This window comes from Dermacentor variabilis, chromosome 10, assembly GCF_050947875.1.
Source record: "Dermacentor variabilis isolate Ectoservices chromosome 10, ASM5094787v1, whole genome shotgun sequence".
NCBI lineage: Eukaryota > Metazoa > Arthropoda > Arachnida > Ixodida > Ixodidae > Dermacentor > Dermacentor variabilis.
In genome coordinates this window covers 52,785,864-52,804,240 of record NC_134577.1, presented here as the reverse complement: position 1 = coordinate 52,804,240, position 18,377 = coordinate 52,785,864, and the positions used below count along the sequence as shown (strand labels likewise).

The window sequence follows — 18,377 nt, the reverse complement described above, 5'->3', positions numbered from 1 at the left end:
GTCCTCTAGTTGGGCTCGGCGGCACGTGACTGGTATGCTCGCGAAACACTGCATTTCATGAGATCCTCGAATATTTCCTCAAGGGGTCGCCCCTGAAATGGGGGGCTCATCGATGCTACTTATCAATTCTTCCTGAAGAGCTGCGACACATTCCCGAAAATCCTCACTATACGCAGTGAAAGAAGCCAATAAAGTTAGAACAACTTCGCCTTTCTTTGTTTCGATGTCTCTCGCAGAGACTATAGGAAGTGGCTGTAATGCTACCGACATGGCCAGTATGTACCTACAAATTGAAATCGGCACAAGGTGCAGTATGACAAACTAGCGAACCTCGCTTTATTTGGGCTTAACCTTATCTCTGTAAGCAAGCACCGAACCATGAACACTGTCAAGGGTGTAATTTCCGAGGACTACTTAATGAATTTGACGGGAACAGAACTTCTAAATTATGGAAGGACGAGAATGTGATCAATTTCCAGCGTATCAAAATAAGACGGCATCGAGATACCAACAATGCACATAATACCAAACTTTGGCTGAAGTACACTACCAGAAACACTAAATACAGGTCATGTACAGATCTGTTTAAGACGCATTTGTCACGAGATGAGTTCTGAACTCTACGCTTAGGTGTTACTGCTGCATACTTAACAGCTTTTCTAATTGATGCTGTATCTGAATGCAAACCACTAACAAATCAACTGGCTGTCAAATGAGTCGTTCCATGGTGGATTTCAGAGTGTATGAAAACATGCGGGAAGTGAAACAGGGCGTGGAAACTCCTTCGCGAGTCTGCAACTGCGGAAAACTTCAGTAAATTCAAGCGTGTAAAGTCTCAAGGAAGACGGAAGCGTCTACAAACTAGAAGATAAAGGTGGCAAAAGGTATATATCCGGTAAACACTTTTACACAGATGAGCGAAGACGTTGGCATAGAGTAAATACCAGCCAAAGGCGACAGCGAAACCCATTCAATAAATACTAAGGGAGATAACCTAGAAGACCGGGGAGATTTTCCGGATTCGCAATATCAGCCTATCTCCACTTCACACTATTCTGAATCGTTCCTTAGGCACAAAGAACGAGAAGAACGACAGCGTTTTTAACGTAAATACTCACCAAATGAGTCATACACCCCCCCCCCCCCACCCCCTCCTTCCCGCCTCTAATTTAACTTAGCAGAGCTCCAGGCATCTCTGAACTGCTGAAACTACTCTTTCTCAGGAACTAATTGTACCATTTATGAAATATTAAAGCACTCACACATTGAAATAGTTGCTTTCTTTTTTTTCAGCACCGCAAGATTGGCAGGGTATATTCCATCTGCCTGGAAAGAGGCTATTATAATCCCAGAACTCAAAGAGGGCAAGGACCCGTGCTTAGTCAGAAGTTATCGGCCGAAAGAGTTGACGAACTGTCTTTGCAGATTGTTCGAGAATATGGCAAATCCCACACCAGTTGAACTTTCTGTGGCGCAATAAACTGCTCGACACATACGAGAGCTGTTTCAGGGAGGGCATCAACTGAGCATCTACTGCTTATTGAAGCAAATATGGACACTTATATAAATACACAATGCTTCTTATCTGCATTTTTGGATGCTGCGAAAGTGCATGACCCAACATGGCATTTCGGCATTCTCTGAGATCTATCCGCACTGGGTGTCCACGGCAACATGATAGATGTATTCGAAAGCTACCTGTCTGACCGCACATTCTACACAAGAGTGGGTACCGCTTTATCTAAATCATTCACCAAGAGAGTGATGTACCGCAATGTGGAGTACTAGTAGCACACTCGTCGTTGTAAAAATGAATCTCTTCTTACAGTTATTTCGTGCACTACATTCTGAGGCGCAGTTTGGTGAGCTTTCTACGTGCTTGCCGGGATTGGAACACGCGCTGTGGTGAAATGATTATAGACTGACGTCACACACTTTTCAGGTATACGCCCGCAGAAAAATGTGCACCAATCCTGAAGACAGTGAAGTCCAACACAGCGACTCAGAGCATTAGCTGTCACAAAGTAAAAGATAGGCAGACTCAAATCCAGTTGACATCTACGTGAAGCGAAGCATTCTTGCTGTGGTTAAGTCGCTGACCGTGTGTGCGTACATATGAATTGTGGTTCTTGAGCTATAAATATTAGTAATAAAGAGCACCATAGTAAATGAAAAAATGATGTTATTTGCAGTGAATTATAGACAAACTGGATAGTATTAACACCTATATACACGCAATACATCGCATGTGTATTATTTGATTAAATTTTCAGCTGTGCCGCTGGTGTCCTTTAGCGCCGGGGTGTTTATGAGGCGTCGGTTTCTTGCAGGGCTACTGCAGATCGAAACGAGCCAAGCTTTTCAACGCCGCTTGCTTGCCAGCTTGAATGGTTGTTCTGTGCCATTTGCCGACGCATGCGTTCGTGGCGTAATGGTTGCAATATCAGGCTTGTTTGCTACAGGTTTCTGTTTTCATTTTTTTTTCTGAATTAAGAGCCGCAATATCACACACAAAACAGAATTTGATCACCAGAGAGACCAGTCACTGAAGTTTATTCTCCTTGTTCGAATGAGGAACGTTCTTTGGAATCGCTTGCTTGATTGTCTATAGAGAGCGTTTCTCCGTTTCCCCTCTAACATAGCGATCGTCGTCAAGTGCGGGGAGAAGGCTGCCTTCTGAGTATGCGGTGGCCGTCTGTTTCCGCAGGGTGGTATCCTGCAGGTGTGCCTCACTCTCGGCATCCTGTACGCGAACGTGATGGGCCGCTTCCTCAACTGGGATGGTCTCGCGTTCCTGAGCATGGCCGCGAGCATCCCTCTGGTCGCCACCTGCCAGTTTGCGGTGGAGTCTCCCCGTTGGCTCTTGCTGCAGGGCCGCAAGACCGAAGCCATCGAAGTGCTCGGCAAGCTGCGAGGACCAGCGGCCAAGGTAAACGGTGCTGGTTTACAGCCACACTAAACTCTGAAGCATGGATTCCATGCACCTATTTTTAAGGCAAACACAGACTTATTCCGTACAGTCAATTTGCTCGTGAGGTTTAACGAAGCTGCCGCCTAGCGGACTATGAGGAACGCCGTAGATGTAGGCCCCGGTATACTTTAATAACCATCTGTGCTTCTTTACCGAGCACCCGAGGCACAGCACACGAGCGTTTTGCATTCCGCCCCCATTGGAATGCGGGCCGCCGGTGCAGGGAATCGAAACCGCAACCTCTTGCTTCACAACTGAGACGTCGTGGCGGATACCATCATTCACGAGTGTCGCGGACTTCTTTGAATGAATGCGTCTGATTTCCACAATTTTGTTAGAAGGTCTTACAAACTCCAACGAAGCAATGTCAACGTGGTAGGATGATACACAAGTTGTTTTACGTACGGAGGAAATAAATCTTCATTCATTTTGTAGTCGTTTAGGCCGCGTTCTTTCGTGAAATGGATTGACTCACCGTCTCACAGCACACGCGCAAGTAACTATTGGCGCGAGACATCGCGACGAAGGAAAAAAAGAAATACTGCCACGCCATTGCTAACGAAGTTCGGCACATGGTAGCTCCTTTCATAAAGTGGTGATGCGTAGCCAAACCCTGCGCGCTGAAATCAATTAGGGCCACGTTGGGTTTACAACGGGCTCTATTTGTGCGTACTTTCATTTCGGTGGTCTCCTCTTTTACTCAACAGGACAGAAATGGCAAAAACAGGTCGCGTAATCAAACGCGTACCACGTGACCGAAGGGATTCAAACAACTCTCCCGCAGCCGAAATCAGAATGAAGCATCAGTGTCTGAAAGTGACACTAAAGAAAGGCATTTGCGTTGTATTACTGAATCTACCTTCTGCAATACCCATGCAGGCAGCTTATCTCACCGTGTCAAGAGTAAGCTCGAAAAGATACAGAAACAAAAGCTACGGGTAGCGACACCACCTTGAAGTCATCGCACCATCCCGCATTGACGTCGCGGGTTTAGAGCGTGACTGCTCGGGCCTAGTCAACATTTCGTCGGCAAAGATGGACTACACTACATTCTAAAAGATCTAAGCACTAAACTTAGCAAGTTTAAAGAACTTTTGCCAAGCCACAAAAAGCCAAATACGAATAAATATTTTGAAATCCATTTCTTTTAATAACAAACCTGTTACCGCTAAACTAACGAATGGAAACTTGTGAAAGTCAGCTTTGTCGGACTGATCTGCCTTAGTCTTTCCCTCTATATTAAGTTTATGGCGTCCATTCAATGTACTATAGAAGAGCTGTATTTCTTCATCATTACGATTGGACGTTAAAGCATAGGCTTGCAATGCCGTCGACTTAGATCTCCTTTTTAGCTTTAGTACGACGACTCCTATCCTTTATTCATTAATATACACGAGGGCCAATTTTAATAATGACGTTACTGTTCTAAATGAAAGAACGATAAAGACGAAGGTGAAAGAAGGTACGAATTTTGGCCCCGCCGGAAGCTGTGCCCACACCATCCGCATTGATCCGGACCGCAAGCCGTACCCACAGCCACCTCTGCCAATTGAGCTACAGCGGTGAATGTGTCTCCCTTTGCAGCTGGAGTCAAGTCTCGCAATGCAATAAGCGAGAAGAAAAAGCCGAATAGCCGACCTGAACCGCTGGTCATCACTTATCGTCGATTACTGAACTTTACGTAACTTATAAATACCTATTTCGGGTATGTATATTTTGTTATTAAGATATTTCGTTTGTTTGTTTCACAGGAACGTTGAAGTTAAAGGGGATGCAACGCATATGTTGGAGTCTAGTGAAAAACTTTTATGAAGTGCTTATTTATTTGCTATAACGTTAAGCCCAATGCGGACGATTTATTTTTAGTGCGATTCTATGCGACGTGCAATTTTTTGCAATGCTTAGATTTGTGCACGGCGCAAGTCACAATTGTATTCTCAGGCAAGGATTGTCTTTCTACACTGCACCTTTCGCGAGCTGTGTCCATTAGCAAAGTACCATTTTGCGCGATTGCACCGTGGAACGCTATTGCAGTGACGTCACGAGTGGGACGGCGATATTTCATGTTTTTTTTTTTTCGAGGGAACAATGGTGAGAAGATGTGTATGCAGAAAGAACTACTACGCGTCGGGTAGTGGTTCCGTCGGCGCGTTCCTTTCCTGCGTCGGCGACGTAATGCAAATTTGAGCGCGTGCAGCTGCCGCACCACGTGACGCATGTGCCAGTCTTGTTAAAGAGCTGCTCTGCCTTCACACCGGAGAAGGATGCGTGCTATCGTGCCCGGATTCAACTGAACTCTATCCTATTTTATTTACTTTCCGATAAAGAAGGGAGCCGGAAGTAAGATTTGTGGAATCAGCTTGAGAAGGGCTCCCGGCTCCCTGCAGCGTGACAGCGCCAGTGCGAGCATCAAAGCCTTCCGAAACAAATCAGTTCAACAACTCCGAGCGAAAAATGACAAAAAAAAACTTAACAATGTAAAAGTACAAGAAAGAACACATCCAGTATGTATCACCGCGCTTATCATAAATTAGCTCGCGTGACGGAAACAATGTTACGAAAAAATTAACGTAGGAGCTTCCTTAAATAGACACCATTTATGCGCCATCCAATCAGCCCCGCGGCTCGCTAGCAACGCACAGTATATCTCACTGATGTTTCGGCTCGTGGATCAGCATTTGTCGAAGACTGGTCCACCAGCCAAAACGTCAGTTATATGTACTGTGCAAATCCAACGTACGTCGTACTCTCTTTTTCTTCATTCTACTACCGGGACAAGCGTAATTTCCTCAGCCGAAAAAAAAAAATATATATATATATATATATATATATATATATATATATATATATATATATATATATATATATATATATATATATATATATATATATATATCAGTGACGCCTTTCTTTATTGGGATTTTGTTGCTTTCTTTATGGAGGACTCAATAGCATCACAATATCCGGCACCGAAATAGTTCAAAATTGAAGCGCGTAGGAACAAATATAACAAGACTTGATTGACGTTTCGGCTGGAGTCCGACTTTCTTCCAGAGTGAGATTTCAAACACACAGAGTTCAATTTATGCATTTTTCTCTGTAAAGAAACGAAAGCAGTGAGTGAGAACAAACGAAAGCGTTAATAGAAACATTTCAAACTTGCACGTATACAAGCAGTGGCACTAAAAGATGAAACATAGTTTACGATGACAAGCACGCGTACATTTGGTGGCGCCATGACGTGCATTGGCTCATTTCAAAGTCAACGAAGACAACCGTGAATGCAAGATTCTGCGAACATACAGTGGAGCTATAGCGTTGTTGCAAAGTTGCACGTACATGCAGTGACATTATAAAAACAAAAAAAACACGAAGGAAAGCAAACTAGATAGGCAGTTTGTGAACAACCCACACGTCTACAGGTGCACATTCAGTCATGGCCACAAGGAAGGAAAGATGAAAGCCAAAGCCAATGGAATGTAGGCAGTGGTGACAGGGGTATTATGTTAACAAAAAGCGTGCGAGGGATCCCAGCTTCCATGAGCGCGTTTCTTTTGCTCTTTGTTTGAAGTCGCTGCAACTTTTGTGTGACCTTGAAGATGTTCAATGCACCGCCTCCGGGATATATATATATATATATATATATATATATATATATATATATATATATATATATATATATATATATATATATATATATATATATATATTATGAACGAGAAGAAACGGGTTTAACCGAGGGGCTCGAAACAAGGGGCTCGATAAGTAGCCAACAAACACTGACACCAAAGACAACATAGGCGAAATTGTGCGTAATAAATGAACTGAAGATATGAAGATACTAAAAAGTAACGGAAATGAAAGTGGAGGAAAAATCAACTTGCCGCAGGTGGGGAACGCTCCCACAGCCTTCACATTTGGCGTGCGATGCTCTACTAATTCAGCTACCGCGGCGCCGTTTCTCCATCCACTTTCTTGGGTATTTATATTTCCTAGCAGAAGCCTGGGAGTGTTAGCCAGCGCCACTACTCACAGACCTTGGCGGCGGACGTGTAACGTCCTTTTTGCCGCAGGCGTCACGAGAAGGTGATCTTTTTGGGTGAAAGCAACTGCTCAATAAACCCACACATGCTACCTGAAGGCATCGATGTTGCCGGATTCGAGACGCTCATTGTGTAAGAAACCAGAAGAAAGGGGGTTAACCGGGGGGCCCGTTTTTTATTAGTCATATCGTAAGAAGTCAGCAGACATTGACACCAAGGACAACATAGGGGAAATTACTTGTGCGTAATAAATGAAATAAAGAAACGATAAAATATTGCAAATGAAATCGCACGAAAAAACAACGAAGTGAAACGAAGACGAAATGCGAAGGTTGTGGGATCGTTCGCCACCTGCGGCATGTTGTTTTTTTTCATCCACTTTCATTTCCATTAATTTATGTCCTTGGTGTCAGTGTTTGTTGGCTTCTCATATATATATATATATATATATATATATATATATATATATATATATATATATATATATATATATATATATATTTAAAATACCTTACAGGCCCTATGCGGGCATTGTGTAAGCGGGGTACAAAATCAAGGGGGAAAAGAAAGAGTAAACAGCCTTCTAAAGCGTAATACAAAAGATACGCCTCAATACAGGGCTCATCAACATTACTACCAAAAACATGTAAAAGGACAACTGAAGTAATGAAAGGCCACAAAGGTACACTTAAAGAAATAACACGAGTAAAACTCAACGTAAGGTACTAATACTATAAAGTAAAATACACGAAAAATGAACCATATCAGGGAGCACAATTCTTGAAGGGATATTTAGGGAAACAGACGCAAAAAAGCTATAAATATATACAGGGCATACAAGTAATACGTGACGCAGCATAAAATAGCAATTCATAGGAGCGAGATAGCAATGCATCAATAAAAAGAATCACAAGAAGTTCGAAGCACATTGCCAAGTTTAAGAAACAAGATAAAGTGATTTGTAAGTGCTATTATGAAAAATGCTCGTGTAGGAGATGACGAAATTTTTCTTGATCTGACTCGGAAGCAATGTGATCAGGCAGATTGTTCCACAAGCGAATGGCCGTAGGGAGCGCGAAAAAGCATGTGTCGTACCGTACATGCGCGCAAAACTGAAGTGGTTATTTAATCGGCGAGATGTGTTCGAGGCGATCTGGATATGGTAGTGTGGATTGTGTGGCATTGTAAACATATTTGTGAAACAAGGATAACAGAGCGATATTACGGCGACGAACTAAAGGCTGTATGGAATGATCGAGTTTCATTTGTCTTACGCTGGAGTGATGGCTATAATTACGTGTAATGAAACGGGCAGCTCGGTTTTGGACTGATTCAAGCATGTCGATTAAGTATGTAGGATGCGGGGACCAAATGGATGATGCATACTCGAGCTGTGGACGAACAAATGTCTGATAAGCCAATTTGCGAATGTTGGAAGGTGAATTACCCAGATTACGACGTAGGTAACCTAATGACCTTGAAGCTTTTGCGCAAACGGCTGCAATGTCGTCTGTCCAGGAGAGGTTTTCGGTTAGGTGAACACCCAAATATTTATACGATACTCTGTGTAACAATTGTTTATTATTGACGTTGTATAAAAAATGTGAGTTGTCACGCTTATGACTAAAAGAAATTACCTGACATTTTGATACATTTAAAGCCATTGACCAGGTGTTACACCAATTATGAATTAGGCTAAGGTCATTTTGAAGGGCCAGGTGGTCGTCAGTACTGTTAATTGATCTGTAAATAATGCAGTCGTCAGCGAAAATACGTAAGCGAGAAGAAACATTAAGTGGCAAATCATTTATGTAAATTAGGAAGAGTAAAGGGCCTAAAACGCCATTAATATATATATATATATATATATAATGTTACGATATGATTCAGCGATGCTCAAGAGACGAGCCGCCGCGAGAACGATGAAGAAGTTAGTCGGTGCCCTTGGCACGAGCGAGTGTCAGCCTGGCTGCCTGGCTCCAGTGTAAATAGCGTGTAAATAGCATCTCTCGTCTGTGTCTTTCCACACATAACATTTCATATATATGACGCATTAAATCAATATGACATTTTATCGGCGTCCTTATTTATACTGCAGCAACTTTTTAAAATATATGTTCCCATAATATAGGACAATAATCTAAAGATATCCTTGTCACAGTTACACGAAAATGTTTCCGCGTGAAATATGCCTCCGGCATAATGAAATGTGGACGATTCCAGCATCCCGTACATATTGCAGTTCCCAGTCTTCTCTGTATGTTGCCGGCACTGTTAAACAAGAAACAGAAGGAAAACTTTGGTCTGAGTTTAATTTAAGAAACGATCTGTAAATCATTCCGCCTCATCAAAATGATTTGAGTACTGAAAGTGCTTCAGAAATAAGAACAAAGTTTTTTTTCCTTATCTTGTTGAAGAGTGCCGGCAACGTGGAATGAAGACTGAGAACTGCAATACGTTCGGGATGCTGGAATCCTACACATTTCTTTATGCCACGGAGGCGTAGCTCGAGCGGGAACTCTTCCGTGTAACTGTGACAAGGTTATTTTTAAGTTATTGTCATACTTTATGAGAGACATATACTTTAAAAAGTTGCTGCAGCAAAAACAAAGACGCCGATAAAATGTTATACTGAATAAATGGGTCATTAGCTTGGTGCATCGAGCTGTTGTTTTAGAATACCGATGTAGCGTGCCGCAATGCGACATGTATTGCTTATCTTTTATCTCCACTAAACTCTGAATCCGAGCACGTTGGTCAGGCAACATTCCTGGAGGAGGCAGCGCGATAAACAGGGCAAGCAGCATGTTCCTTGTGTCGTATGTTAGGCTGTATTCTTTCTTTTTCTTTGTTTCTGTCTTTCTTTCTTTTCTTGAAGCCTTGTCTTTCTTTTTGTGCGTAAGCTATGAGGTAAGACAACACATTTAATTGGTATGCTGAGCAAACGTGCAGAGAGTTCGCAAAGAAAGTTTTGCTTCGGAAATATGAAAGAATGGTGTTGTCAAAAAACTGTGAAACGCGCAGCTCGACCGCGAGTGGACCGACATGGAGACCGTGTACGCGAAGGTGCCCACGCCTACAGCGCACATCCTAGGGGCCATGCAGGTTCACTTCATCCAACAGTTCTCGGGCATCAACCCCGTGCTCTTCTTTTCCCATTCCGTCTTCGACCAGGCCGGCCTCGCCGTACGCGTCCAGGACACGAGCATTATCCTCTGCGGATTTCTGGTGAGGGGAAGCCTGCTTAGCTAACAGTACTTTTCCGACGCGGCTGCGAAACGGGAAAACTTGCCCACGCATTCCAGAACGTTTCTGCCCCCCAAAACCGTTCAGAGAGTGTATTGCAGCCCTGCTTTTCGACAGGAGTGGTCACCGCGCTTCATACAGGTGCATACACTTCGCGCCATTTATTGAGAAGCCTAGCCTCTCAGTCAGTTGAGTGTCGGTGCTGTGCTCAACTTGGTGGAGCGGAGACCTCCCACTCGAGCTTCGGAAAAGGGACTTCTTCTATTAAGTGATATGCGCAATGACAAGTCTTTACACAAATTCTTACATATACAATCAGGCACATATAAGAATGTAGCTAATATAAACAATGTGAATATAAACATGTAGCTAAAGTTTATCACCGTTTCGGTCTGGTTTGAATGCACCTATTTGGTCACGACATTTTAGAGCGCAGATGTTAGGCGCCGGTTTCAGCAGCGAGCTTCTGGCGTCGGCGTCGTCCCTCGGCGTCCTCGTAAATGAGTGAACGAGCACAGCGAAACATGAAAGAGTGAGCGCGCAGCGCGGATGAAAGACGGCGATAGACAAGATAGAGCAAGCAGGAAAGCGGTGGAGGAAGGTGCAGTGCAACCATGAGGTGGAAAGTGGAGGAGGTGGGTATGGCGAAAGCGTGAGAATAAAAGTGTAGGGCCACTTTGGATGGGCTTTGCGGTGACGACGGCCACGATGGCGCCAGAGTAGCGAGCGTCGTCTGCTCGTCGGTGAGGCCACCGATACCATATAGAAACAAAGCACTGTATGAGCGGAAGTCTGTCTGCGGCGGCTGCTGTAAATCGCGCACACGCGTCACCCGCGGGTTGCCTCTCGCGATCTCCAGATTAGCGAGCCATTGGCACCACACTTCGCCCCATTTGCAACTTGTCGCGCGAGAAAGATTGCCCGCGCCAGCCAATATATTGCGAAATTAAAACACGTATTCAGCTACGCTAAATTTTCACACTGGGGAGTGCCATAATTGTAGGTGAATTTTCTCACTCCCTCTCCGAAGTACCGTGAGCAATCCTTAAACTTGAACATACTCTCAATGTAGCAAAATTCACCCGGCGTGGTCGCTTAATGGCTTTGGTATTACGTTGCTAAGCACAAGGTCATGGAATAAGATCCTTGCCACGGCGGCCACATTTCGATGTGGGCAAAATGCAAAAACACCTGTGTGCTTAGATTTAGGCGCACGTTGAAAAACTTCAGGTGGTCAAAATGAACCCGAGTCGCCCACTAAGGCGTGCTTCATAATCAGACCGTGGTTTTGGTGCGCGAAACCTCACAATGTACTTTTCTAGCAAATTTCATCCACACTTTAGGAAAATGCATTGCGGTACTCCTGCGCCCTCGCCAATTTTGTCAAGTACCATTTGCGCATGCATGGAGTTTTGGATGTGACTTAATTTCCCAAAATTTATGGCTGCAATGCAAGCTCTGCGCTGGTTCAGGCAGCGCTGGCGGTTTGGGCCGATAAGGCTCTGACGCGCAGGCACAAGAAGTGTAGTCTGCGAACTGACTCTGAGTATCCGCTTCTAAACTCTGGGGCATCACGAGAAGCTACAGCATTAGAACTTGCGACGCCACCACGAAATCAGAAACTTGCCAGACCGCCGTGGAATATAGGAGGTTTGTAGAAAATTCCAAAAGCGTACTCTAGCAATTCAGTACCCTTATTTAGCAGCTCTATAGCGTAGCACTGTTAGGTTACAGCGAAAACTATTATGGGCTCACTCACATAGTCGTCAGGGTGTCCACTATAGTGTGAGGCACAGGAATGTCAAAGTGCTCTGTGGAAAGCTTATGAAACAATAAAAAAAAGGTACCGTATCCTGAAAAAAATTATGATACGAAGCCGAAACATTCTCAGTGCCACATACGTATGTTACCGCTACAGCCACTCCGTCGTTGCTAAAGGCGCGCATATTATTGCGTCTAGGAAATTGGCTGACTTTCCCCTGTCGTCAGCGCCTCATTTACCTTCTAACGCGTTGTCACAGTTGTTGATAGCGTCTTCATTGAATTTCCTGATTCTCGAAAACAGTTGGTTCGCGCCCTCGCACGAATGTTTTGCTCCACGCAATACCACCTCCGATAATATTGCACAGCCTATGGCGTCCTTGGTCCGCATAATGTACGCAGCCAAGGAGGGCGAGAAATTATTTTTTTTTAGGACGCCGTCTTCCTTAACGAATGACCCCAATGTTTTGCGTTTGGGGTATGTTTCGAGGCGTCTTCCCGGGCCAAATGCCGAGATTGTGCAGTCACAAAATGTGGGCCAATATTTGCAAGGAGGTATGTGGGTATGTGTCCCTGGGGCCACTGGTTTCCATAATGCTGTGGACACATGTATGTAAAATTGCTCAACAATCAGATTCTAAGAGAAGACCTCTAGCACAGAAGCTGGATACATTAACCATTGCGCCGCGAACGCTCTTTCCCCCATTACGGCGTGCGTCTCAATGCGATCGTAGTTTTGGCGTGTAAAAACCACAGAAGTTACTTGAAATAATTAACACGTCATCACACTTAAGCCTATCCCTAAGATAGTGCATTCTAAAAACAAGGTCATATCCCGCGGGTAGTGTAATAAAAAAAAATTGAAGCAGTCCGACGCTCTTTCCTCTTCCTCCTCTCACGGGAGGGATGACGCGATAAAAAGCTGGGCGCAGCCGTATAGCCGATTCGCACGCCCAACTCACTGAGGAATACATTCTTGTGGATCGACCTCAACTCAAGCTTGAATCACCTTCCGACTTTTTATCGGTCATTCATTCACCCGCGCGCATTATTACCGCGTCCACGGCACAGGTCGCTTCCACCGCCACCGCCGTGAAGCTGATGAGCGTGTTCAGCCGGAAGCGCCTGCTCACCGTGTCCGCCTACACGTGTGCCTTTTCCATGATGATCCTGGCCACGCTGTATCAAGTGGGCGTCGAGGTGGACGAGGCCGACCCGAACGCGCCGATCGGCATCGCGCGGCGGCTTCCCATCGTGTTCATCGCGCTCTACATAATCGGCTTCTCCGTCGGCCTCGGCCCAATCACGTGGCTGATGTCCGCCGAACTGGTGCCCATGCGAAACAACGGCGTCTTCTCGGCGCTGGTGGCCGCCTTCAGCTGGATCTGCGCCTTCCTCGTCACCTGGTTCTTCGAGAGGCTCCACGAGACGCTGGAGCTGTCCGGCATCGGTCTCCTCTTCAGCGCGCTCACGTTCACGGGCGGCCTCATGGTGTCGTTCTTCATGCCCGAGACGCAGGACAAGACCCTCGAGGAACTCCTCCTCGAACCGCACAGGAAGGCGCGCGACGACGCGGCCTCGACATCGTCCAAGGGCTCGGGGGGATCGCGAAGATCGAAGCGCTGATGCGATTTCTTCTTGAAAATTGTGTCTGCGCCGCTCTGTCTACCTTCTTGGCGCCGTTTTATTTCGTCAGGTTTTCCGTAGTAGATTTTCGAATCTTTGGTTGTTGATCAATTCGCCTTTGTGAAAAGCCATAAGCCTCAGCTTTGGTTCTTTCGTTTTCACCTCGAAGCTCTAGGCCTACTGCATGATATTTACCTCACTCGAAAACAGCCCCAGTCAACCTGTCATTGGCAGACATTGCCTTGAGGCAATGAATCGTCTAATTCTTTTCAATTCGTTAGCATCAGGAGTATCAAAGTGCAAAAAAGTGTATATGTGTCGATTGTGGGAAGACGATCGCATGTTATGAGTATGAGTTCAGTATTCATCAGTATGGCTCAGTATTTATCACGCTCAATCGAATCAAACTGGCTGTCATTCAAAACCACCTGGTCTCACCTTGTTGATAAGTATGTGCCAATCATCACCATCCGACATCATAAAAATTCACCTTGGTTTACACATCGTCTTCGTCGTCTTCATAATAAGAAAAAACGTTTGTACCGCCAAGCAATGACCACACGTCTCCTGTCATCATGGAACAAGTACAAAAATTGTGATAAAGAGTATCAGTCCCTGCTTAGAACAACCCGTCGTAATTTCTTCACTCACGACCTGTCTACTATGTTAACCAATAATTCTCATAGATTCTGGCGCATTATCAATCCGAGTTCCTATCCTGATATAGTACCAATTAATGCTGACGGACAACCAGTCACTGAAACTGAGTGTTCGCAGCTTCTAAACGATGCATTTTCATCAGTATTCACCAATGAAGACATAACTTCTTCGCCTATATTAGAGCCATTGCCTAACATTTCCATGCCAGAAATTGTCATCAGTGATTCTGGTATTCTTGCCCTGTTGAATAACCGCAAAACTACTACTAGCTCTGATCATCTTGGTTTCAATAACAAGGTACTTAAAAACGCTTCTTTAAACATTTTTCAAGTGTTATCAGCCATGTTTTCACAATCATTATCATCTGGCATTATTCTTCATGACTGGCGAATAGCTAAAGTAATACCAATATTTAAATCAGGTGATCGCTCTGTCCCACTTAACTATCGTCCTATCTCATTAACTAGCAACATATGTAAACTTCTCGAGCACGTCATACACACACAAGTCATCAACTACCTAGAAGACCATGATATCATCTTCAAGTACCAGCACGGTTTTCGCAGGGGTTATTCATGCGACACTCAGCTCACCGGATTTACTAACGATATATTTTCCGCATTTAATGAAGGATTCCAAGTTGACGCAGTGTTTCTTGACTTCTCTAAAGCTTTTGATCGCGTTCCTCATCACAGGCTTCTAATCAAATTAACACACTTAAATATTCACCCAAACGTTCTTGCATGGATTAAAGATTTTCTCTCCAACAGACAACAATTTACCTGTGCTAATGGCTGTAACTCTTCTTCTGTTCCTTTAACATCTGGAGTCCCCCAGGGCAGGCTCCTCGGTACCCTACTTTTCTTAATTTTCATTAATGATCTACCCAAATGTGTCTCATCTCGAATTCGATTATTCGCAGATGATTGTGTTATATATCGTAATATTAGTAATGACGCTGACCGACTTTCCTTACAAACTGATCTTGATGCTGTGACCGCTTGGTGCTCTTCGTGGTTAATGTCTTTAAATACATCTAAAACCAAGCTAATGTAATTTACCAACCATTCCACTCGACTTCCTACCACCTACTTTCTCAATAATGCTAGAGTAGAACTTGCGCCAACTTACAAGTATCTTGGCCTTCATCTTCAGTCTGACTTAACTTGGCATTACCATATTAACACCGTCTTAGCATCAGCTAACCGAGCACTCGGTCTTCTTAAGCGTAACCTCAAGCACGCACCTTCTCACTTAAAAAAACTTGCTTACATTACGCTGATCCGCCCAAAAATTGAATATGCTTCTGCCATAGGGGATCCCGATCAAGCATACATAATCAACAACATTGAATCTTTGCAAAACCGTGCTGTTCGCTTCATCTTTTCCGATTATTCACGCTTCACCAGCGTCAAATCGTTAAAACAACGTGCCGAGTTGGAATCACTATCACGTCGACGCCAGTTTGCTCGCCTAACCTTATTTCATAAACTTCATTCCACGCTTCACGATGACTTCTTTTCACCACCCCCTGCAGTTTTCCCCCGCCGTGACCACGCTAACAAAGTAAAACGCATAATGTGCCGCTCGTCGCTCTACGCAAAATTATTTATTCCTCGCACAATAGAATGGAATAACCTACCATCACGCATAGCTACTGAAGTTAACTTACCATCTTTCCAAACTTTGTTGCAAGAAAACGGTTAGTGGTAGCAGATTAGATATTACTTATGCCTATATGCACATATTAACATATGTAAAATGTTCTTGTGTTTTCATGACTAAGTGCATATACCCCTTGTTCATATCTATTTATTTTATGTTCCTTGCGTGTATGTTTATTTTATGTAGTTTTACTTCTTGTGTATATTTCATGTTTGTACACCCCCCCCCCCCCCCTATGTCATACCCTCGTGTGAGGGCCCTTAGGGGTAATGTAAATAAAAAAAAATGAGTAGAGAGGAAAAGCGAGAACTTACAAAAGAGTAGGTAGGTATATATATATAAACACAGTGTGTTTCACCGAACAGTTTCAAAACTTCTTAGGAGTGGTCTGTGGCCCTAGCACAATTCCAGTTCGTGGGATGGTCTACTCGAAGCGGCGGATACTACTTGTACAAAAAATTGAAATGCATCATCGACTAGTCGAAAAAAATTTCACTAATTACGTTGTTAACTAATTACCTTAGGACCCATATTGCAATTTACAAATACTTGCCATGGAGTTCGCAAAGTAGATTCGCTTGGAAAGAATTTTCAGGATGGCACCAGTTTAGACGTATCAACTGAAATATAATGGGAATGTATTGGCGTGCCGGTTAGTTTTGTGCTTGAACGCAGAACACGACGTTTTGTTAAGAAAGTGACTGGAATGTTAAGAAAGTGACTGGAAGTCCAAGGGCGATAACACCGTTGGCGCGCGTCGTATATCCTATGTGCGAGTGAGAGCACCCGAGGGAAGCCGACGATCGCTTCTGAATCTGGAACGCGCGAAGGAAGAAAGCGCAGGAGAGCAAACGCGCCGTCTTCCGTCGCACGAAAGGCCTGTGGGGGGGGGTGGAAGGGAGGGAGGCGTTGTGTTCCGCCAGCAGCTGCACTTTACGCGACCGGGCGCAAGTGTAACAGACGATCGCGGCTCAATTTCGCCCGCCATGTGTGGAGGAAAGCGGGCAGGCAGCGCGGGGAGGGATGGGGGCGGCTTTGACTGCGCCAACAAGCGCGCACTTTGCACTGTCGCGCGGGCGGTATCTTGAAAGGGATCTGCAGAGGGCTTGTAACTTTGAGCGCGCTCTTTTCTCGCCGCTCTTGTGTGAAGATGTGTAGCTGTGAAGCTGTGAAGATGTCGATTCCCTCGCTGCAGCTGCCGCTCTTGCTCACACCGTCATTTTGAGAGCGAGTGTACGCGCTAATCGAGTTGGATGTGTTCATGTTTGGTAGTGGGCGCTGACACCACGCTTGTCAATTCAGTTAGTAAGCTAATGTCTCGAACTTTATACGGTCGATAAAACTAGCATCCAGCGTCCTTACTTCGTATACCTGTCTAGTAATTGCTATCGCAGACGATGCTTCACCTTTCGGGGGAAACTGCGCCTATTTTGTATGACAGTGTCAATTCCAGCGCGCGTTTCCTTTTCTTTTTTAGCATGTTAGGTAAATCTTCACTCTTCTGAACTTTTTCGTCGACGTTCTGCACGATAGGTTACACTTCAAGTACTGCTTAGACTTTAATGATGTACATCAAAAGAAATGATAAAGAAACAGCTACAACGCAAGAGGAAACCGACTGCTCTTCTGACAACCAGCACAAAGTTTTACAGGAAATTCATGTGGGCTCATGAAAAAAAAACTTAAGTTGCAACTTCGTGGTGCTTTAAAGTGGATTAGAACTTTCCGTTCACATAAAACTTTCTTGACCTGACAGATTTTAGCAACGCAGATTTCTTCGCTTATATTGTTCTTTTCATTAAAGAACACCTTGTTTTAACAAGTGTTGTGCCTTATACGAACCATGGGCACTCCTACTATTGTCAAATAAGTATTTTGTGCCTGCTCAGTACTAAGGAAGAGTTAGCTGCTTTGACAACCATTTGCTGAAGCTTTATGGCTAATACGCTGTTCTAGATTGTAGCCTTACTGTACTTCGAATGACGTCTCATACGATCTTTGACGTCATTACGCCCAAAACATGCTTAATTTCAGCACATATGTTAATTTCAAGTGAGTAATAGCATGTGCTTATATTGCGACTGATCAATAAAAAGGGTATACTTCCAGACTCTTCAAATGACTGGTAAAACAAGATCTGTCTTATAGTCTGGTAGCCGGAAATTTTTGCCTGAAGAAAAGCCTTCGAATTGTAATTTGAAGTGCTTGTTTGTGAGCTAAGCCTATCCAGACTTCCTTTCTCAGCGCTTGTTATGCCAAGTGAAATTTGGGGCCCTATAACGTAAAACTATTCTAATATGTTTTTATTACAATCTCCTGTCGTCAAATTTACGTAAGCGCCGACGCAAGCATCAAGCGGTGACCCGTAGCGTTGCCTGAACAGCCAAATCAAACACTCCCCTCGT

At 44.3% G+C, this 18,377-nt stretch overlaps 1 protein-coding gene across 1 annotated transcript in view; it reads left to right on the top strand.

Annotated features, from left to right (window-relative positions):
* LOC142559240 (trehalose transporter 1-like protein) overlaps positions 1–13,647 on the top strand; it is a 51,684-nt gene extending 38,037 nt beyond the window's left edge. Inside the window, exons 8-10 of the mRNA XM_075670867.1 lie at positions 2,708–2,929; positions 10,039–10,242; positions 13,093–13,647. Coding sequence (XP_075526982.1) covers positions 2,708–2,929; positions 10,039–10,242; positions 13,093–13,647 — 981 coding nt within the window. The remainder of the gene's footprint in view (positions 1–2,707; positions 2,930–10,038; positions 10,243–13,092) is intronic.
* The last annotated feature ends 4,730 nt before the right edge of the window (positions 13,648–18,377 follow it).